The 23,749-nt window shown below is 38.2% G+C and overlaps 1 protein-coding gene across 8 annotated transcripts in view; it reads left to right on the top strand.

Moving 5' to 3' along the window:
- Nucleotides 1-23,749, top strand: part of CNOT4 (CCR4-NOT transcription complex subunit 4) — an 86,467-nt gene that overhangs the window by 40,774 nt on the left and 21,944 nt on the right. For 3 of the 8 annotated variants that reach the window (XM_054194821.1, XM_054194774.1, XM_054194784.1), the window contains exons 3-8: nucleotides 6,247-6,444; nucleotides 9,074-9,160; nucleotides 9,686-9,787; nucleotides 10,591-10,716; nucleotides 16,889-17,022; nucleotides 20,796-20,951. In XM_054194821.1, coding sequence (XP_054050796.1) covers nucleotides 6,247-6,444; nucleotides 9,074-9,160; nucleotides 9,686-9,787; nucleotides 10,591-10,716; nucleotides 16,889-17,022; nucleotides 20,796-20,951 — 803 coding nt within the window. The remainder of the gene's footprint in view (nucleotides 1-6,246; nucleotides 6,445-9,073; nucleotides 9,161-9,685; nucleotides 9,788-10,590; nucleotides 10,717-16,888; nucleotides 17,023-20,795; nucleotides 20,952-23,749) is intronic. The other 5 variants (XM_054194839.1, XM_054194812.1, XM_054194830.1 and 2 more) reach the window with 3 other exon arrangements.

Genomic DNA, 23,749 nt, shown 5'->3' with positions numbered 1-23,749 from the left:
ATGCATGCTGTATAGTAATTTTTATAGTACAAGCAAATTTCCACTCTTCTGGTACAACATGAGATTTATGGAATTTCCTTGTCTAAGTCGCTTCGTTTACCTGGATTTATTACACTGCTTTTTGACAACAATTATTTGATTCATCTCTGCCTATTCATTATTGGAAGTTTGTGGAATATATCTGAAAAATCACAGAAGCGAAGTGCTATCCACTGCCTCTGGGTATCTGAACTCTATGAAATATGGATACTGCCACAGCTGAACAACTTAATATGTAATAATCTGGTGTATGATTGGATGCGCAAATACTTCGCTGAATTGGATACAGTTTGCTCAGAAAAACAGTTTTGGGAGTAAAGCTAGAATGAGTACTACAATCAGAATGAAGCACGCTGACCATTCCAGGAGAGGAAGGAGACATTTTCTTTCACAATGTATGAGGATTATGTTCTTGATACTTTCTTCATCCATGGACAACAAAGTTTTCCTGAGTAGATTTGCAGCTGTGTCGCTGGATTGTAGGAGATTTCCATGGAGGAGGCTGAGGAACGCGTTCCTTTTGTGGCATAGACAAAGACATTGTGGTGCAGAGACCTCATCAGGATCTTGGGAATAAATCATTTCAAGCTACAGTTGATAGCAGCATCAAATAAGTCTGAAGAAGCCACCTTTTGAAGTGTACTGGACCTTCTGAACCAGGTATGTGTTTTGTGTACAACGTGTCTAAGTAGTTCCTATCTGTGTGTAGTAAGGTTTCTGGGGAAAAGATCTGAGCAGTTTTCTAATTTGTAAGTACTATGGTGTGTATTGGTTATGACGATTTAAAATGCTGAAGCGTAGAAAATGGCAAAGCAACAATGTTTTTGCAGGAAAGTTTATAGTAGGTACTATGGTTTCAACAAGTACATCATGTTTATAATATGTATACCAGTGCAGGATACTTACTGCAAAGTGGACTGTGAATAAACATGTATTAGAACAAGGCTGAGTATGTAATGCACAATGACATAATAGAAAACCGCTCTTTGTGCCAATGGTATTGAATGCAACGCGAGTTCTCCAGTGGTTTGATCACTAGTCTGTGGAGAGGAGCAATGAAGAAGTTCCATATCCGGCGATTTTGGTTGAACAGTTTGGAGATTTTGGAAAAATCTGTGATAAAATAGTTCGTCTATATGCGATAGTGGCGCCTGTGCCATTAATTTGATAGATCCTAACTATGCATTACATATATGCCATTATTTTCCTAAGCTTCTCTAATTTACTTCTAACTGAAAAGATGTTAGCTTGCGGCTTTTTCTACCAAAGAGAAAATACTTCTATATGCTTGAACTGTTACATAGCTTAATATTTGCATGTGCAGAATATGTTCACATCGTTGCAGCCAATTGAATTATTATGTCTTAAGTTTCCTCCTGTTAGTAGCAGACAAATATTTGCTTTGTTTTGATTTGTGAAAGTAACAATTTAACTCGAATGCTGGTTGGAAACTTGTTACTCTTAACGCATTAAAAGCTTTCTAAGCTTTGAATCTCCTGAAATAGACTTGGAAATTGTTTCTGTTTAATTCATTAACTATCATTAACAATCGTACTTCCTTAAAAAATAGAACTGACCTGCTTTGAGTTCCTGATGCCCTTCAGAATTGTAGGTGTAGTCGATTGTAAGATGCTAAGCAAGCTTTCCTGTTTTTTTCCAGTCAATTGATTTCTTAACTGTGAGTGAAATAGCCGCTAACTAGTCAAATTAGAATGAAAATATGCTGTCCTCAAAAGAGACTTCTGTAGCCAAAAGCTGGTTTACAGGTCACCAGACTTGCTGGTTCTGGTTTTTCTTTGTGATTTTTCTTTTCTTTTAAAATTCAGTGGCCTATGTACTGTTTGTCATGTGAATAATACGTACTATTTCAGTCGCTCTATTAGAGCGTAGTGTTCTCAGACCTTAGTGTCAGTTGTTGCAATTTTTAAATCCCAACAATAAAAAAGCCTAACTCCTTCACATTTCTTAATTGTTTTGCCTTTCCACCAAATATGTTTATACACGGCTGTTTCTATGATGTGGCTTTGCCTTGTTCTCCAGTTCCTTGATTTAGCGAGCTTTATTCCTCCTAGCACCTTGTGTTAGAGATGAAGAGAAACTGTAAACCGCTATATTTTCTGACCAAGAAACTGACATATTTTAAGCATATTTTTGTTCATGTTTCTCCTACTCCTGCTTCCTTGTAAAAGAAACACCTAGTCTTAATGCACAGTCTCCAAATGTCAGTTGCTGCATCTGGTGCTTTTGATCTCGCAACTGAGTAGTTTAGTGCAACAATTGGTATTTAGAAATATATAGGAAATTGCTGGTTTTTATTCTTGATATAAGTAGTATGGTGTATACTATGCATAAACCTTATTGACTTTCTCTGTATTTCTCATTTCAGAACCTATTCGGTAGCACGGCAACAACTGGGAAATGTTGGTACATCCATTGTATGGAAGGAATGTGACCCATCTGGGAATGACAAAAGCGAAGTGCTTGATAAATCCCAGCTCAGCTTTCAACGATTGGGAAAATGTGGGGAAAAAAGTCTGAAAGAAAACAAAACGTAAATGACAAGACAAATTTAGTCAGGAAGACTGAGAATTCATCAAGGGCCATCTCTGATTAAAGAGACAAGACTACAGAAGAGACATTTGAACTTTTTACGAAGTTCTTGTAGAACTACCAGCAACTTGCAGTTAGTCTAAACAAAATCTGGTCATTTTCCATAATGGCACATCTTGTTCAGGTGGCTTCCATGGGTTTTGCTGAAGAGGATTTGTATAACTTAAGTGGAGGCTGTCAGCTAAACTTAGTCAGTGAATCAGCGTTGTTGACATCTCTTTATGTCTTGCATCTGAAAATACATAAATGCTGATAACACTTGATGTAGCCATTTTGCTTGGATCTCAAATCCTCTACCAACTAAGGAATCAGTGATAGCAGGTTAAACAAATACCTTATGCTTCTTGTGAAAGCAAAAAAAAAAAAAGAAAGGGGAAAAAAAAAAGGTGGGGTGTGTCATGTCAGTAGCATTGCCATTTTAGCTGTTGCAAGACCTGAGAGCTTTGGTCCTATCCCTATTTTGTAGTGTTGGACAGAAAGTAAGCAACAGATGAAACGGTACTGCAAGATACACGAGCAGTCATTCCAGCTTGCTTGGCTTTCAAAGACATGTTCCACCAGCCTTCCCTGCACGCATTCTGTCTGTAGTTGAACTATTCATCTGAGTTCATGAACTTCAACACTGTGGGAAGCAACCACTCTGAAGAAGAAATCATTTGTTGTCCTATTTGTAGACTGACTTTATGGCCTCATTTGAAAGGAACAGGATTTCTAATAGTTACTATTTTTTAGAAGTAGCTTCTGAAATGTTGGTACTGTGCTTACTTGCCTTCCTCCCTCCTTAAATGCGCAATTGCTCTTATCTGTCATCCTCACACACACACACATATATATATAGATAGATAGGAAAATCATCTATCACTTCTTAGGATTGGGTTTCTGATTTATTCTTGGGATTCAAGAGGTGCACGCAGATACATTTACAGGTCCTGCAAGTCAGGATATCCAACTACTCGTATTCCTTAGAAGTATTAAACATATCATGAGAGTGATAAACATACATTTCCTATATAGTACAGCTCTACAGTATCTAGCATAATTTTTGATTATTCTGTTGCTCAAACAAGTGCTGTTATCCATGATGACAAATCAACTGCTGCTGCTTCTTAATGATTGAAATCCTAATTCAGGTAGTCTCATACATTCTGCTGAGATGAAGACGTTTCTCTTCTCTGATTCTGAAGTTGCTGTTTAGTTGTGTGCCTCCCAGCAGTTCTTGCGCTCTCCTGTACAAATACAAACTACTAGTTTTACTATGGACAAGTAAACATTCTGCTCAGGGTTATGCTTGAGTTACCCAGAATGTTTCCTGACTAATGTTCAGGACCTCTGGTAGCAAATAGCTGTACAGAGAAGGAACATACTGTCTGACATGCTTCTCTGACTGTGCTCTGAGTGTGGCTATACTTGGGAAGAAAGAAGCTGATGAACTTTGGCATGGATTACTGTAGGTTTCTTGGACCTTCAGGAGCCTTACTGAACCTACTGAAAGCTATGAATTCATTTCTTGCTCAGTACCAGAGAGCAGCATGCTTGCGAGCCTTGGCCTTGCGTAGTATGGGATGTGGAGAAGGAATTAGTGAAAGGATGGATTGTGGGTATGATACCACATCACTTGCTGTAGGGCAAGCCATTTTATTTTTGGAACTATATCTACCTTATACTGGTGCACTTGTCTTCTTCCCATTCCTACCTGAACTCAGCTTGACTATGATAACTGAATTAACTCTTCCTTTGCTCAGCAGTCTTTCTCTCCTCTAAAACAAACAATAGCTATTCTTTATTCTACATGATTCACTAACACAGACTTTGAGAGACTCTTTAAATAAGTGAAATGCCCTGCAGAATTATTCTGCATCTCTGAAGTCCTCATGTGTACGTGTGTTAACTCAAGATAATCATTGGCTATAGCGAATCTCAAATGACCTCACTAAGAGGTCATTGCTGTTCAAGTACATTGTGAAATTTGTATAAGGTATTCAGTGTTACTTGTGAATAACATAACTTCTTAAGAAATGGTGCGGTTTTAACTGTTCTTCAAGGGTAATATGAGTTCTTACTCTATTTTCATGTTAAGGACTTACTTTAGCAGTAACCCAAGTTACACAACTATCTTACAAGTTAAAATTTCTTTGTGATACTGAAAACATGTTCCAGAGGACTTGGTGTTTAACCATGAGATGCCCATCTGCTGAAGTCGACTGCAGCATATTTTCAGAAGGGTCTCAAATATAGAGTAATGATGCTGAGCTTTAAACTCTTTGAACTGTAAAAGGGATATTGTTTTGTTTGGGCATGTACTCAGAAGGCTGTCAGGTCTGAGCACTTGGTGGCTCTTTCAGTAGCATCATGCAAGGATGATGAATATACGCTTTTAACCTAAGCCTTTTTTTCATCTGCTGCTATAGATTTTTCTCAGGTAATTTAGTATGACAACTAGTTTTGTATTCTACCGTTAATAGAGGACAGTCGGGAAGAAGTCAAACTAATTTTTGTTGGGCTTCCACACTGAAACCTTTGGTTATGGTAGTACAAACAAAGAATTAAGATCCAAGGTATTGGTGAGCTGAACTTCTTTATTTTAAGACTTTACTTTAATGCACATCTCCTGTAATCTTCTCATTTTTTACTTCATCTCAGTGTTGAGAAACACTTCTTTTTGTTTGAGATAAATTTTTATATACTTACATCTGTGCTTTGTATATAAAGTGTGAAATTTTAACTTTTCAGTCTGACAAAAGTGGGGACAGGTAAGGAGTATGGGACTGCTTTGAGCAGTAGTCTGGGGCAAAAGACAGTGCACTGTAGTCTACAAGACCAGGCTAAAATAGTGCCTTTATGGCAATCTTTCTAAGTAACTTTGAGGACACTTGTACTTCTGCTAGGTACTTTTGAGGTTGAAATCTACAGTGTTATGACTGTGTTTGAGGAGTTACCTGTTGGTGATAATCTTGAGGTTAAAAATGCACCCTTGGCTAGGGAAGACAAAGCCTAAGTTTCAAACTGGTAGACAAGCGTGGCAAGAATACTATTAAATCAGTATACTGTAACTGTATTAAAATCTGTCTCTTCAGTAGAAGTTAACCGTGTAAAGATTGAGTTGTGTAATGGTGTTACTGTCTTGAACTTGGTGGGCCACTGGAATTACATTTGTATTTTGATTTCTTATCCTGTAGTCTTTACTTTGTTAATACACTTAAGTATCCGAATCTGCATCAGACAACTAAATATAAAGTGAATATGCAGGGCATGCATTCACCCTGCTTACTATGCTGTTAGAGAAATCTTAACAGGATGTGTTGGCAGTCATGTTGCAGCTGCTTGTAGTGTTACCAGACTGACTAGGCAGCTGGGTTAGAAAGTGGCTATTGCCTAAATCAGGGTTATATCTATAAATAGGAGAATTACATGAAAATATGTGAGATGTTCACCTTTCCCAAAGGATTGAATATGCTACTTCTATAATGTGGCTGGACATAACAATCAGAACAGTATAAAAGAAGAAACAAATTTGTGCATTAAAACACTGGTATTAATGGTTTTCAAATGCTTTTGTTTCTTTTATGGGTTGGTTTTAATGGTATTTGTTATATTTAGCCATATCCAGAAGATCCAGCAGTGTACAAACCACTCTCCCAGGAAGAGCTGCAAAGGATAAAAAATGAAAAGAAACAGAAACAAAATGAGAGGAAACAGAAGATATCAGAGAATCGCAAACATTTGGCCAGTGTACGGGTTGTACAGAAGAATCTTGTCTTCGTGGTAGGACTATCTCAGCGCCTAGCAGATCCAGAGGTGAGCTGTTCACACTTGCAGATCTTGCACTTAACTTACTGTCAGGGAACTGCTGATATATTCTTGTGCCTACCCTTGTCTGTCTCCAAAATAACCTCAATAAGTGTTTATGTCTTTGCTTTTGGGAGTACGGATGCTCTGGTTTTTTGTGAAGGAAATTGCTCTTTGTATTTGTTTAAAAATGTCTTGTTAAGTTAAAAATAAGCTTAAGGATTTTTTTAGGTACTCGTTTTCCTAGGCTGGATCTGCTGGCACTATACAGCTGTCATCTGCCACCAGTTCTAAAATGGGATTGGATTATAAGGAACAAATATAAAGTGTAGCACAAACCTGTAGGGACAGAAGGAAAAAGCCAACGCTTGAAGTGTAACTAGGAAGGAGCATGAGGCTGAGGGGGGGAAAAAAAATTAGTAAGAGGAAGACCCAGGAAAGAGTTGGCTTGCTATTCTGCATCATCAAAAAGAAGCTTTTCATTTGAGAAAACTGACTGTGTCTAAAATGTTTTATTTACTTCCATCATCAGTCAGCTGCAGGTGAAATTAGTGCTAATGAGTAAAACTACCTTGAATTAGAATATGGAGGGAATGTACTACAGGATAAGGTAAATGTCTTAAAAACTGATGTGCCAAGTGAGGTTCACCTGATGGGACTAAACTGTCTGGGGAAATCTCAAATAGAAGTGTCTCTTTCTGAGGAGTTACAGAGTATGGGCTGCATTTTGATAGACTGGGAAAGAACAAATGTAAAAAGCAGCTTTTAGTGGAGGGGGGAAAAAAGGGGATGATTATGGGAAGAGAAAAATCAAAGTTAAACTGATCTGGCATGTAACAAGAATATAGCAACACATGTTAGCAACTGTCAGCACTGGCTTGGTGCTATTTATTACCAAAAAATGTATTCAGTTTCTTTGACCAGATAGAGGGTTTGTGAGTAAAAGAAATAATAATATTCACAGGTGGTTTGATGTTTTTTTTTTTTTTTTTTAAACCTTAGATAATTCCACACTGAATACTTGAAGTAATTAGAAGTGGGTTTATTGGTGTAGTAAGGGGGTAGAGGTGTTGTACTAGGTTTGGTGGTAGCAGTATTCTCACTGACATACCTGAAGATAATGTGTACTTACTGAATATTGCATATAGCAGCAAGATGACTTGATTTCCAAGAAACCTATCATGAAAGACAGAGATGGGCTCAAAAGAAAAAAAAGTATTCAATATATTCAAGTTAAGTTTTCTACTTGAGAAGGCAAAAACTCGTGCACAAATAAAGATGGTATGAAAGGGGAGAGCGGCTGCTATTTGTGGTTTCTGGAAATAGATCTGTGGATCATAAAGGAGTACAGGTGGATCCACTTCTGTTGATATGTATATTCTTGTGAAAATTGTGAAGGCCATGCTGCCATATCTTGTAAGGAGTATAACTGCAAGACACTTGAGGAAACTCTTCAGCTTTACTGAGGACTGTCAGTCTCCTCTGGAATGATGCCTGAGGGTGGATGTAGGATCTTTGAAGAGGGTGTAGATCAAGTGAAGAGCAGTCAGAAGAGACCAGTGAGTGACTGTCTGTCTATACAACATGCCCTGTAGTTCTACAGAACGTTCCAAATGAAGACATTGACGCTCCCTTGAGAAGAGACAGGAGGTGGTTAGGTGAAGTTCTTGGATCAGCACAGTTTAACTGTACTATCCAGTGTTAATATGAAGACAGAACTCGGGAAACAAACTTTCCTTTTTAACCTCTCAGGTTATTGTTGAGAACTAAAAATAGCTTTAGCCTATCTAGCTTCAGTCTGAGTAGTCAGTACTTCTGCACCTCCTTCCGTCACGGGGGTAGAAAAAGAAAGGCTTTTGCTACCAAATGTGTCAGATACATTGCTAATTCCATTGGCACGCAGGTAACTGTTATTCAACAGAGTTGCTTAATATGCTAGAGATGTTCCTGCTTTGCGCAGGATCCCTAAATGGTGTATTATTATCAACTAATGCAGGGAAAGGCAAGACAGGAATATTTTTTTTTTTCTTCAGGGATGTGATTCAGTATGATGTTGATTCCGAAATGTTTTTTCTTTCCCCTCTGAATTGCCATATATTATCTTCCTGTTCTTAGTCTGGTCTTCTGAAAACTTCAGGCTATCTTGAGCTAATTGGTTTATTCTCTCTCTCTTTGGAGTCGGACAAGCGAGTCAGGATTCAGCATCTTGTTCCTAGCAGTTCTATCTGAATGCAAGTTTAAGATGGTTATTTATTTAAAGTTGGAATTAATGTGTTTTTTATTTTGTCTCAAATTATAAAACAGATACATACAGGAATATTTCACGCTGAATGGGCTGTATCTTGCCAGGGTAGGGTTGGGTAATCTGAGTACTGAAAGAAATTTTAAAAATACAATGTAAAATGTGAAATATCCCTCATTTAAGTTCTTTACTGCAGTGACAATGTACTCTGTATTGCAAGTAACCCATGTTTTACGTTGGAAAACAAATCTACATCTCTATGCTCTCCTCCTCTTTGTAGAAAAGAACTGTGTTTTATTATTTAAAGGCTTTAGTTGAACAGTTACAAAGAAGAATAAGTACAGCTTAGTATGAATTAACTTTCCAGTATACCTCTTTAACTTTCTTTTCTTGTAGGTTTTGAAACGACCAGAATATTTTGGGAAGTTTGGTAAAATTCATAAAGTTGTCATTAATAACAGCACATCATACGCAGGCTCACAAGTAAGTCAGAGGCCCTTGTGATTTTTTTTTTTATTCCTTTAGAGAAAATACATGTGTGCAGACTGAATCTGGGGCTCCCTATTTCTGATTAAGCAATAGGTTAAAGAAGCAAAAAGAAAAAAAAATACACCACTGCAAAAATCAAATTACTGTTAAGTTACTGAAGCATTGTCCAACCAGACTCTCAAAGTTAGATGCAATGTAGAAAAATTAAAAACTGAAGATGGGGTGAGAACCTTCAAAGCAGCAGCAATGTGGCATTTATTCACTTATCTGCATTTCAGGGATAAAATACTTCCGATTAAGTACTTTTAGAACTTTCAAGCAACACTTTGATGCACTTCTTCTTTTCCGCATTCTTTATGCATCACATGTAAATTTTTATTAATTCTACCGTTTTTGTCAGTTTTCCTGTTAAAAATATGTGGCTGTGAATATATGAGTCTATCAAGTGAGCCGCTAAAAAAACAACTTAATGTTCAGATCTGTCGGGGGAAGGAAAATAATGCTGTGTTTTCTTTCTAGGGTCCAAGTGCCAGTGCATATGTAACCTATATCCGGTCAGAAGATGCTCTCAGAGCCATACAGTGTGTCAATAATGTGGTGGTAGACGGCAGAACACTTAAGGTGGTAATATTTTTACATTCTTATGTATATGTACTAGGGCACTAACACCAGTGCATAATATAAAATTTTATTTGTATGCATGTGCTTCTGTTAATGAACAAAAATGCACAGTTTATTGGGTTTTGACCCATTTTCCTAGCATTAATCACAACATGGATGTTCAGTGAGCTTCCAGCAGGCAATGTTTTAGTGGGTTCGCAGGTAACTTCTTAAAACAAAAGTTTGAGACAAAGAAATGCACTGCCACCCCCTTCCCACAGTGGCTTTTTTGCTGTGTAGCTTAATAGCACAGCATGAAAACCTGATTATTTGCTTTTACAGAACATTTCTGTAGTCCAGACACCACACCTCTCAAAAGCTTCCTGGGAAATGCAAGTTTTTTCCTTTGGGTATCTGTGTAAACAGGTATTCAGGCTGACTTGGCCAAATTGGTGGCTATAGAAAGTCACCTAGTTAATATTCATTTCCTGACCCTGCTACAAAACATTAACCAGTTTCATGTAATACAAACTCATAACTACTTATTTGGCTTCTTATGATTATGAATGCAAATATTTACTAAGGCTTTTATTTTGGTATTTATTTAGATTGGATAAAAATAGAACTAATCCTAATTGTCTAATCCTGAAGTATATAGATTTCTTACAAATGGATTTCCTAATCCATCTGCATCAAAAATGCATTATCGTGGAATTCAAATCTAGGGAAGGAATATTTTTTTTTTTAGCAAATATAGCTTTTTTTTCTTATACCGCAAAAGGCATTCTTAACCTCCAGTACTTTAATGATTTTTTTTTTTTCAGGCATCATTAGGTACAACAAAATATTGCAGTTATTTTCTAAAAAATATGCAGTGTCCAAAACCAGACTGCATGTATCTACATGAGCTGGGAGATGAAGCAGCCAGTTTCACAAAAGAGGAAATGCAGGTAAGTGTAATGAATGGGAAACACATGAAATGTGGCATGTATATATTTTATTGTATATAACTTAATCTGTGTATAGTGTAGCCTTTTGCTGAATGTTACGGCAGAGATGAATTTTGAAATCCAAAAGGTAGATTAACCAGTTGGATGTTGGACGTGAACAGTTACATTTTTTCATTGTGTGCTGCTTTTAAAGGCTCAAAAGTCCACTGAGTGTTCATGAGTCAAAAAGGTGATAAACTCTTAGCCAAGAATTCAAATAACCTTGGGTTAGTTACTTGCCCTTTGTTCATACCAGCGCAAGGTAACGTGTTATTTTAAATCTCTGTGAATTAAGTTAGTGCAGATCTGGGTTTTCCTGTAGGTTTTGTGTGTGTAGCCAGTTAATCATGGCTTAACTATTGTACTGTGATTTGACTATGCTATCCGAATTCAGATACCCCATTTAGGCTGTGAAGGGTATAGAAACCGATTGGAAATAAAACATTGAGGCTAACTGTAATAGAGCATGAATACTGACACAGGGGGTTTTGGGGTATCTCAACATCAAAATGCTTATTATCTAGGATAGGGAAGCAAGTAAATGGATAGCTTTACTTTTTGCAAAGGTGGTGCATTCTGAGGTCTTTTGGGGCTGGGTCTCTCCCTCTACATGAGATATGGTAAAGCTTTTAAACTCAATCTCAAGTATGCCAGCTTCTCGTCCATGCTGTAATTTTTTGCATGTGGTCTATCTATGAACCGGTTCATCCCCAGCCCTAGTGCGAGAACAAATGTTGTACAAGTGGATTTTATTTCATAGAATCACGTAGGTTGGAAAAGAGCCTTAAGAGTCCAACTGTAAAGCTAACACTGCCAAGTCCACCCCTAAACCATGTCATGTGTTAGGCTGATGTAAGCTAGAGAATAAGGAAGAATGTCCGTATCTATTAAACATTTTTTTTTCCACAAATCAGCAATTATTTCTGAGAATTTCAGCTACGTTTTCATAAAGTAAAAAAATACCCTGCTAGTTCAGATGTATAGTCCCTGTAGTATATATTTTGTCACACATAATGGCAATAGGAGGTAAACTTCAAGGAGAGCTTGCAAACCAGGCCACCTTCCCTGTTCGTTTCCCTGTATTTCTCGCACCACCTAGAGCTGTTACGTTATACATGTTTGAGGGTATGTTCCTGTCTAGGCTTTTTAGTTTTGTTTTTTTATAGAGCTGTCAGACATGAATTTATTTAATCCATTTTGAACTGCTGATACTGTCAAGCCTATAGTCTTTTGTGGCAGCAAGCCCCAGAAGTTCACCAGCTGCTTTGTAAAGTGCTTTCTTTTGCCTGTGTTAAACTGATCTCCAGTTAATTTTGTCAAGCGTCCCCTAATCTTAGCATTGTAGTACTTACTGAAAGCAAAACCATTATTCACATTATCCATTGCCTTTGTGATGCTGTAAAACTTGATCTTATTTTCTCGGCCTTCTCTCCAAATCACACAGTTTCTGGGCTTTTAAACTTCCTTGTAAAGCAGTTCCTCCCTTTCTGTGATAATTTCTGTTGCACTTCTCTGTACCTTCTAACGCTTCTAACGGTGTCTTCCTTGAGATGCAGAGGTCAGACACATCATACTCGTGATGTGGGGGAAGCAAAGTTTAATGTAGCAGTCCTCAATGTTTTGTGTGCAGTGTGGTGTGGGGTGTTTTTTGTTTTGTTTTTTTATGTGCCCTTCCTAATGATGCCCAGCATGTTTTTTGTTTGGTTGCCAGTGCATAATCAACTAACTATTTCAGAGCTCTGTTGGCAGTAACTTCGGTATCTCTTCTCTGAGCTGTAACAGCCAGTTCACGGATCAGTTGAGCGGTAGTAGTTAGGCTACTTTTCCTTTGGTGTGTTACCTGATGTGTCTGGTGAAGCTTGTTTGCCCGAGTTCTCTGGAGTTCTTTTGGAGTTACTCATTTTCAGCATGGCAGTTTACTACCCAAAGAGCTTGGTATTGTTGGCAAAGAACTTGCTCTTCACTCCTTTCTCATGCATGCATGCTGATGGTGTGGCATAAAACTGATGGCAGTCATCAGTCCTCATCACTGCTTGCTTCTGCATCCTAAAAGAGTGACCAGTAAGTCTTACCTTTGCTTTTCTATCTTTGAACCAGCTTCAATCCACACAAGAACCTATGCTGTACCTTAGGGCAGCTTCATAAATAACTTCTGTTGTGAAACCTTATGGAAGGCTTTTTCAAAAACTTTGTGGATCCTCTTATTGATGCTTATTGACACTATAAAATTCCATCACGTTAGTGAAGTAGGATTCCCTTCTACAGAAGATGTTCAGATTCATTCCTAGCAGATTATGTTTATCCATTAACTTCTGGTTTTTTTTCCAGACAGACTTTACAATCTTAAGAGGGATGGAGGTTGAATTTAGCAATCTGTAATTCACAGGATCTTTTCTACAGCCCTTTTTGTAGAAGGAAATGGCAATCAGTCAGTCCTCTGGCCTCACTGCCAGTTAAAATTGATAGGCTACATACCTTGGCCAGGAATTCAATTTCAGATGAGTTCCTTCACGAGTCTTGAGTGGATTATACTTGATCTTGGTGACTTAAAAGAATCTTCCTTTCCTGATGCTTGTTACATTCCTTAAACTTTCTTATTGATTTCATATTGCTTTCTTGGCAATCATTGGGAACTACACAACTATCAAAGAGTGCATTTCAGTGCACCAGCTTTCTGGAGTTTGTGTTAGTATCAATGAATTTACAGGTCCATTTGAGAACGTTCTAGGTTCAATGGTTGCTAATAGAGCTAAACATTATGACAAACTGAAAAGAAGGGTAGAACTCCAGGAAGTGTCTGATAGTGAAGTTGGGAATTTAGGTCAGGTAGGTTGGAGACGTTAAGTTTGGCCTGTGGATTGCTGGCATGATTACTGCAACCTCCTGTATAGGATTTTAATGTTGTTTCTTTCTGACATTTTATGTGACAGCTAAGTGAGCTTAGGACTTGCCTGATGTTCCTGGCCGTGACGTTCAGTCTTTTGCCACTGGAGTATGAAGCAAGATGAGATATTGAGGGAGGTTTCTTCTTACTCATTTGCTTAAAGTTTGCAGGGCAGACTTATGCATCTGAGCTAGTTGCTTATATTCTATTCATGCAGGTGGAGAAAGAAGTATTTCCAGGGTGCAGTATATCTTATAAAGCTTGCATGTATTTGAACCACACTTTTTTCTACTGTCTTTAGTAGCTTGTGAGCAACTGACAAAGTTGGGTAAGATGATGTATACATCAGATGTTTCTACCTGAGGAACCTGAACATACAGAGGTCTGTGGGACCTAATGAGATGCATCCCAGAGTCCTGAGGGAATTGGCTGAGGTAGTTGCCAAACCACTCTCCACAGTATTTGAGAAGTCATGGCAGTCAGGTGAAGACCTCAGTGACTGGAAAAAGGGAAACATTGCATCCATTTTTCAAAAGGGTAGAAAGGAGGACCCTGGGAACTACCGACCTGTCAGCCTCACCTCTGTGCCTGGGAAGATCAGGGAACAGATCTTCCTAGAGCCTATGCTAAGGCACGTGGAGGAGAGAGAGGTGATTCGAGACAGCCAGCATGGCTTCACCAAGGGCAAGTCCTGCCTGACCAACCTAGTGGCCTTCTATGATGGAGTGACTACATCAGTGGATAAGGGAAGAGGCTATGGATGTTGTCTATCTGGACATCTCTAAGGCCTTTGACACAGTTCCCCACAACATCCTTCTCTCTAAATTGCAGAGATATGGATTTGATGGGTGGCCTGTTCGGTGGATGAGGAATTGGTTGGATGGTTGCATCCAGAGAGTAGTAGTCAATGGCTCAATGTCCAGATAACATGCCTGAGGGATGGGATGCCATCCAGAGGGACCTGTACAAGCTTGAGAAGCAAGCCTGTGTGAACCTTGTGAAGTTCAAGAAGGCCAAGTGCAGGGGTCCTGCACCTGGGTCGACGCAACCCCTGGTATCAATACTGGCTGGGGGATGAAGAGAGTGAGAGCTGCCCTGCTGAGAAGGATTTGGGTGTACTGGTGAATGAAAAGAGGGACATGAGCCAGCAATGTGTGCTTGCACCCTCGAAGGCCAACCGTATCTTGGGCTGCATCAAAAGAAGTGTGTCCAGCAGGTCAAGGGAGGTGATTCTATCCCTGTACTCCACTGTGGTGAGAACCCACCTGGAGTACAGCATCCAGCTCTGAAGCCTTCAGCACAGTAAAGACATGGACCTGTTGGACTGGGTCCAGAGGAGGGGCACAAAAATGATCAAAGGGCTGGAGCACCTCTCTTCTGTGAAAAGGCTGAGAGAATTGGGGTTATTTAGCCTGGAGAAGAGAAGGCTTCTTATTGCGGCCTTTCAATACTTAAAGGGGCTTATAAGAAAGATGGAGACAAAATTTTTAGCAGGGCCTGTTGCAATAGGGCAAGGGGTAATGGCTTTAAACTAAAAGAGGATAGATTTAGACTAGATAGAAGGAAGAAACTTTACAATGCGGGTGATGAAACACTGGAGAGCAGGTTGCCCAGAGAGGTGGTAGGTGCTCCATCTGTGGAACCATTCAAGGTCAGGTTGGATGGGACTCTGAGCAACCTGATGTAGTTGAAGATGTCCCTGCTTATTGCAGGGGAGGTTGGACTGGATGACCTTTAGAGGTCCCTTCCAACCCAAACTACTCTATGATTCTGTGTTTCAGTGCCCTTTTTTAGAGGGTCGTGTAGGTTGACTATGTAGAGAAAGACATGTTCAGAATGTACCAGTAATGGAGAACTGGAGAATTAAGTAGGAAAAAACCTGGAGATATTTATAATATTTGACTGACTTGTAGTAATCAAATGGGATATGCAGTTGTTCTTCTAAAGGAGCCCATAAGGGAATTTAGTGTCTCAGCAGTACTGTTTGGTTTTTTTAATTTTGTCAAATATTCCTGCTTTTTTTAAAAAAAAAAAAAGGCAAGTAATAGTTTTCTTTTAGGTTGTAATATTTTTCCAGGAGGACGTCCACGTTGTCTGTGCATCAGTTCCATTACTGTTCCAACAAAACATTCATAAAGGGAATGAATTAACTAATGTACAAATGATATTTTTTTTGGGTACAAGTAGGGTGAGAGCTTTTAAATCAATGCTGAAGATGTGATAGATAACAACATATGTGTTCCAGACTTAAGATTGAGAAGGCTTGACCATAAATCTTGGCACTTATTTACTTTGGTAAAGGACATCTCTTAGTATCTGGAAATTCTAGTTAAAAGCTATTGATAACTTCAAATTCTCTGTTCTATTTTGTGTCTTGATTCAATTCATGACAATACTTAACTTTAAAATAGTAATTCTTAAGTTGGAGTGGTATAACAAAAATATGAATGCTCATCTTGAATTTGTTTCAGATATCACATTAAATGTTCCCGGGGTGGGGGTGTGGGTTTGGATCTTACTGGATTTGTTTTAAATATTTAGCTGCAGAATGTTATAGATAAGGTAGGCTGAAATATACTCTATTCCTTCACTCACCAGATTCAATATTCTGGAGGCTTCCTCAATTTCTGAAAGCAAGAAATTTTCTCAATTAATTCAGTTAGTTAAAATAATATTTCAAGATTTCCGTTATTAAAAAGAATGAATTATCAGTTATTGCTCAGAATATACTTGTTGTCATGTGATAGTTCACACTCAGACCACCTCAGCTGTTTTTATTAAGCAAATATAAAATGACTTCCATTTTGGAACGTTTGGTTTAAGAGAGACTCTTTGCTCCTTCCCATCTTCTGGAAAGCTTAGTATGGTTGATACATCAAATGCAGACTGCCTTGGAGATCTAGCTGTTTTGATTTAGAAGATATATTGTGAAGTTCTTGATTGGAACTGAAGAGCAAGTTCTAATAAGGTTGTAAATATTTTTCTGCTTTAGAAGTCTCAATAAAATTATAAATTGGTAAATATATCCGAGTGATTTCTAGGCAAGCTTTTAATTCATGGAAATCCTGTCTGCTAAGATTGAGAAGCACTGTTTTGCGTTTTGGTCAGGGGTGACCTGTTAAGTTGTTAAAGCTCAATTACTAAGCTTTGGGACATATGTAGGTACATTTATATATAAAAAATTTTTTTTTTTCATAGAAAATTTATATTAAACCAGTATTCATTCATTGTGAGTTTCTCTTTCCTTAGGCGGGTAAGCACCAGGAATATGAACAGAAACTACTGCAAGAATTATACAAACTAAACCCCAACTTTCTCCAATTATCTACGGGTACAGTTGACAAGAACAAGAACAAACTGACAGCACTGCAGAGGTATGATGCGTAAGTACTGATGCTGGACTGCCTGGCTATGCTTGCTTTCTGGTTATTCCTAAAGAAAACTTTCTTATTCCTGTTGCATCCCCTAAGTTGCCTGCTCTTTTTATGATAAATACTGATAGCCGTTTTCTCCGTGTAGAGACATATGCATCACTTTGTTCTAATACACAGTGAATCTTACTCAGTAAAGAAATGTTTTTCTGCATTTGTATGACTAGTTCAGAGCAAGGTATTCTTAATTCTGAAAAAAGACCTTGTATTTCATATTTGCATAAACACATACTATTTATTAAAGACCAGATGTCAGCTTTCTTGGTATGGTGTCATGATGAATGCAGTCTGTACTCTCATAACTGAGACACCTTATAGTCTTAATATGTGTTTTTTACATCATGATTTATAGTGCAGTCCTTGCGTTAGGTGTAAGGACCTTGGCAATTGAAAGTAAAATCAGTTTTTTTTGTGTGGGTAAGAATTCATGAGATGCAAATAAAAGATTTCTTGCTTTTCACTTAGTAAACTATTTTGTAAATATATTTTTCACTGTGTTGAAATTGCAGATATCACTTATTAGTGCTTGTTAAAATAATATTCAGTTTCAGTAGTTTGTTCAGTAAGTTATGAAAAGATTTCTGTCCATAAGAGTATGGAGTCATACAAAGATAACTGAAAGACTAAGGTCATCAGACCTTACATGAATTATCCACTCAAATGTCATATTTAAGGTAAAGAAATAAAAACTGTTACCAGTCTCCTCCACTCCTTCTTGTAGAATTTTCATAATGAGATGGGCAGAGTGTAATGTAAAAGTTAGACTGCACTTTGTACACACCTTGGCCTTGTAATCAGGGTTTGTGTTGTGTGCCAGTTTATCCCCTCCTGAATTTTTCAGACAATAGTTTGGTACTGGCAGCATCACTGCACAACAGTTTAAGCAAGAAAGTGGGTACTGTATCTAAAATATTGCCAACGGAGCTTGAATAAGCAGTATATAAATCTGAGAAATAGTATGCCAGCTAGTGTACCGGGATTATTTTCTTTAACTTCTGGAGGAAGTGTCATACGCTCTTTGACTGCAAGTGGTCAGGACATCCAGTTGGATCTTCCCTTAAGGACTGTGCCACTTCTTATTTCTTGGGCTCTGGTTCAGTATTGACTTGGAAGGTAGAGTGCAGTCAGTGAAGCAAATACGCCACTTCCTGCGTTTGGGTATTGATTATTTTATTTTAAAAATCTGAACTAATCTTAATTTGAAACTTAATTAGGTACCAGCAAAACAAATGATACCGGCAAGGAAAGAATGCTCTGTCTGAAACTGCAACAGACTTCTAAGCCTTCAGAAAGCAATTATGATTTGGAGCTTGGCCAGTCTGTGGTGCTAACATTTTGGCACTCATGGAAAATGTGGCATGTTACTCTAAAGGCAACAAGTGGTCTGGAGTTAATTTCTCTTGTCAGCTGAACAGCATCACCACAACACAGACTCTGTTCTTTGCTAATGCCAGCACCACCTTTTGGGCTGCAAAGTGAATTTCCTCTCGCAGCTGGGATTTTGAAACATTTCAAGTCCTGTCTCATCAGGGAACTACAAATATAGTTCGTGAGCTAGTGAATGTGTGTTGTCTTCTCTCACAGCTTTCTGCCCAGTTGGGTTCTTGTTTTTGTCTGATTCCTTGATACAATATTAATATTTCTGGTAGTTTGTCAGAGCCTCTGATAATTTTGTGGTTGTTCTTGTGTTTTTGGGGTGCAGGACTTCTGTTTCACTCTGGAATTGAACAGAAGTTGAGTTCTAAATAGTAGATGTTTAATTATAAATATCCAGTAGTAAACAGCTTCTTAAACTGCATAAATGCTTTTTCACAATTGTTGTTCTAATTTGAAAGGTCCTAGCACAGACCTTTATTGTTGCTGCTGACAGCAAATGTTAAAATCCCCTAGTGCCACTTCGTGTATGGGAGTACTCATCGCTTGGTATGTCACTTGATAGGCATGGTGACTGCATTCTATTACAATTAGAGGTATATTCCACATTTAAAACAGATCAAGCTCGTTTTTTCTTTTTTTCTTTTTTTTTTTTCCTGCTGACCTTTTCCTGAAGAACTGAAATGAATGGGGTTTTTTCATGCTACAGTTGGAAACACTTGTTAGGCACTTGCTGGTCTTCTGGAGAGCAGCCCTTTAGAAGCATGTACCTTTGAACTTAACCAAACCAGAAACACCCACATGCACAAATACCCACCCCAAAACATAGAAGTTTCTTTCTCTTTACCTTTCTCCTTGTATGCAAAACTGACTTTTAGCTGTGACATTTTAAAGTTAGTTTTAATATAGCGATGACTTTGCACTGGGGTGGACATAAATTTTGATATTTAAAATGAATCTGTTAATGGATTGAAAGGCTTGTTATATCTAGATTACAGCTCGTTTTTGTAAGGGTGAGAATATTAAATGACTGCATCGTGCTGCTGATGATACGTCTTCATTCTTTGATGTTCAATATTTGATCAACTCACTATCTAACTTATTTCAAATGTGTGCAAAGCAAAGATGAGACCTGTAAATCAGATTATGGCTCTCATCTGTGTACATGTTATATAGGTATATGAGAAAAGATGCAGGTAGAATAGCAAATCTTACAATAGTGAGATTTGAGGGTAGCTGGTAATACCAATTTTATCTGAATAGGAGTAGGAAACACTTGTGTCGCTGTAGGCAGCTGTGGGAATCTTCAGATTCTGACTGTGACCTGACTAAATTGACCTAGAGATGTAAATTTTGGACCACGTAATAAGAACATATTAATGAAGGGGCGCATCAGGAGGAACACACGTATTTGAAAATTTATTTCAAAAGCTTATTCCTTATAAGCACTTGGACAGCACTTGGACACTAAAACCAGCATCCTAATTGAAGCAAATGAAAAGCTAAAGTTAATGTAAAAGAACTGGAGAACACAAAGGCAAATCTTCTATAGTAAGATTGTAGGGTTAGCAGATGACACTGTATTTGAACGCATTCAGTTATAGATGATATTCCAGCTTGCTTCAATTTGTATAAAATGTAACTATTTTCAGCAAAAACTTGGGCTTTTGGACTTCTTTCAGATCTAATGTGTACTCTGAAATGAAATTTAATGTTACTTGATAAAAGGGAAGTAATTATGGCTTTAAATTAGAAAAGAAGGGAGCACTAACTTCAATGAACAGTGTGTTGGTCTGGCTGGTCTCATGACTTGTTAGTGTAAAGCTGCGGACTCTTGTGTAGTAGGCGTAAAACACAAACTTCATCTTTTGGGCCCGGGCTTGATAGGGCCTGGAATATAAAACGTTTGTTTCTTTTTTTAAAAAGCGATTTGGTTCATGATTTACAGAGCTTACAAATACTTATGGGATAAAGCAAATAATTCTAAAGGAGGTGTGTGTAGGTCTGGATACCTGAAGCTGTTGATGGATTTTTGTTTTGGTTTTTTTATTATTTTTTTTTCCTCTCCCCCAAATGGAGAAGTCTGGACTTCAACATTGGCAGAGCAGCTATCTATTTAGTGAAGAGAACAGACTTCCTCCCAATTTTGTCTCCCCTCCCTACCCCACTAATACTTTTTTTAAGTCAACACCATTTAAAATCTGAGAAATAATATCCAGATAAATCTATCCTTATAGATTGGCACAAGGATTTATTTCCCCAGTGCTTAAAATTTTTAAAACACTTTCTTCATAACTTGAACTCTTCTTTTTTTTTTTTTTTTTTTTTTTTTTACTCTTGCCTTTTTCCAGACCCAACAGTAATAACAAAGATGCCTGGCCATCATTACAGAGTTCAAGTAAATCAGCCAACGGTTTAACAATGGAACACAGGAAAACGCCTCCTATATTAGAAAATGGCACAGACCCAGAACACATGACTCCAGATGGTGCAGACTCAGATTTCGGGTAATTGTGCTGCCTTTTATACTTCAGATAGCTTGCTTTCTCTCTCACTGACTGGTGTGGAGGGAATGATTCTCCAGTCTCTCTCTGGTTGGAGAGCTGGATTCAAATCCTGATCAGGTCACAAAAAGCTGGGCTTAACCTAGCCCATGTCAAAAACACTGATTGGCAGATTGTGCAGGAGAACCCTAACGTAAAGTTAGTAAGTGATGGTACAGGTAAGGGCTGAGGGAAAGTGAATTACTGGGTGATCAACGGCTTATATAGCTGCATGGTCCCAGCCAGAGCTGAGCCCTTCATTTCTACACAGAAGCTTCCACAGAAGTAACACGCTAGTTGCTATACATGAGGAGGCTTATCACTTGGAAAAGCTTCAACAGAAGGAAGCTAAAGGGCTAAAATGCAGAAGGGCTGCATTTCTGTTACTTCTTTACAGTGATGTGTTCCAGAAACACAACTGCAGAGGTAAGGGTGCCCTGATTATCACTCAGTAACAGGAACAACAGGGCAGCTGATTCCACTGAGGCTTCTTTGTGCAGAGGAAATAATGCATCTGCTTGCAATAACTTACTTATTGCTAACCAACATTTTTTCCTCTTTTGGTGCCCTTCTGGAATAAAACTCGTGTCCCATCATAAGCATCACTAGCAGTTCCAGTGGTAGTCTCTAGGCATGCTGTTTTGTTTTTTATGGACGCCCCTTAGGTAATATTGGTTGGGCTCATTCAGAGGTTGGACAGGAAAATAACAATTTCAAGAAGTGGTATTGCTGAATTAGGTAGCTGATCTTCGTTTTAAATCGATATTGAATCGATGTATTAACATTGTGAGTGCTGTTGAAAGTGGTACCTTTTTGTTAAGTTTAATAGCAGTCCTGTTGAGAGGTGTGATCAGAGATCCTATGGTTGCATCTCAATAGTGACAAGCAGCTTCTTTCTTACATTTTCTGAAGAGAAATGTATAGAATCATAGAATGGTTTGGGTTGGAAGGGACCTTAAAGATCACCTAATTCCAGACCCCCTGCCATGGGCAGAGATGCCTCCCACTAGACAAGGTTATTCAAAGCCCCATCCAACTTGGTCTTCAACACTTCCAGGATGGGGCATCCACAGCTTCTCTGGGCAACCTGTTCCAGTATCTCATCACCTTGTAAGGACTTTACACCCCTTTGCAGTAAGTAAAAATATTGTAGCCAATAGAAAATCAATCTTGTTTATTCCTGAGGGCTGGAAGACAGTCCTGCAATTAAAGGCTCCTTAGGCAGGTTCGAGTATAATAAACATTTTCAGAGCTTAAATTGTCATTAAAAGTTGCCTTATGCGTACTTTGTTAAACTGTAGCATTGAGACTTTCTGTCAGCAGCTTTGGGAAGAGAATTTGGCTCTACAATCAGAATGATTGTGTAGTAAAGAGTCTATAGCAAACTTCTGTGCTATAGGTATTCAGAAATTACTAACCCAAGGCCGTTTGTTCCAAATGGAAGAACTTTATTCGTGGCCTTCAACCACTCGGTAGAAAGCATTTGTAAATCTTCACTGGAGTAATGCTTGTTTGCAAGTATATTCCTCTAATTTTTCTTTTATAGTCATGAATAATTCAGCTTCAGGTTTCTTCTTGAGATACTGTCTCAATCAGTGTTCTTTTGCAGAAAAATTGGTTTTATCGATGGATTGCTCTTATATAGTTTCTTTAGAATGGAGAAGAAGTTGTTCTGCTGGGTTTCTACTCCAGTTATTCTGGGGTGGAGAGAACAAATATGGGAGGATGCAATCTTATGAATTTTTAACGTTGGTATGTGGCTCTATGCAATATTGCAAACTTTGCAGCAGCAAGGGGTATTTGTAAACAAGGTGTAGCTAGAATCTGAAGTCTGCACGCAGTTACAATAATTACTAAATATATTTATCTTGTGCTAACACATCATGCCTGTAATTTGACTTGTATCACGTTTCGGGCTCTTAATGGAACTGAAATTGATGTTCTTACTTCTGGTCCTTGTTTGTAGGACCAGTGTTTTGGGCTGTGCAGCCTGATGCTTGTGCATCTTCTCCTACAGGTCGATAAAAATGAAAATATGTTATAAAGCAGAGATTTTAACCTGAACTTGAACTAATACTGTTTCATTAGTGTGGTATTTAGCATAATTAAGGCAAGTCACAGATGCCTGTCAGCATCTTGAATCCTGAGATGTGCCATTTCAGCCGAGTCATGTTAATTCCCAGTGAATAGCTTTCTGAGGTGGTTTTCTGCTGTACCTTATCTTTTATTCCCTTTATGTTTGTTGTTTGTTCCTGCGTTTTTCCCCTCTGTCACCTCAAAATTCAGTTTTCTTACCTCGGAACTAATTTCTGCTAGCTAAAGCTTGATGGCTGGTGGGAAACTTAAAGTGCCACCAGGACTAAATGGTTAATTTAATCTTTTATCTCTCCCCAGATTTATTTAGGACTTTTGTGGGAACTGGCAACTTAAGTATTTGGAAATCAAATCTGTTCCCCAAGTTTCTCTCCAGTAGTAGCATAGATGGAACTGACTACTACAGAATACTACCAGAATATGAGAGTCCTGGTTTTTTGAATGGCATAGAGTTACTATGATTGTGTTTAAAACTTTCCTTTTGTTCCTTAACAGGGTAGTCAACAAGCAGAGTGGAGAGTGGTGGGAAGAAGTGTTACAGTATATGGCAAATCACTGGAATGCTTATGATTAAAAAAATACTTTAATACGTAATAAGTGGACTTATTTCTTTCTTAATTCCTCCTAATTAATTTCAATTTATCTTTATTTCAAGGCTTTTCTACCAT

The sequence above is a fragment of the Rissa tridactyla genome, chromosome 1, assembly GCF_028500815.1.
Source record: "Rissa tridactyla isolate bRisTri1 chromosome 1, bRisTri1.patW.cur.20221130, whole genome shotgun sequence".
In the NCBI taxonomy this organism is placed as follows: domain Eukaryota; kingdom Metazoa; phylum Chordata; class Aves; order Charadriiformes; family Laridae; genus Rissa; species Rissa tridactyla.
This window is presented reverse-complemented; position numbering and strand designations above follow the sequence as displayed.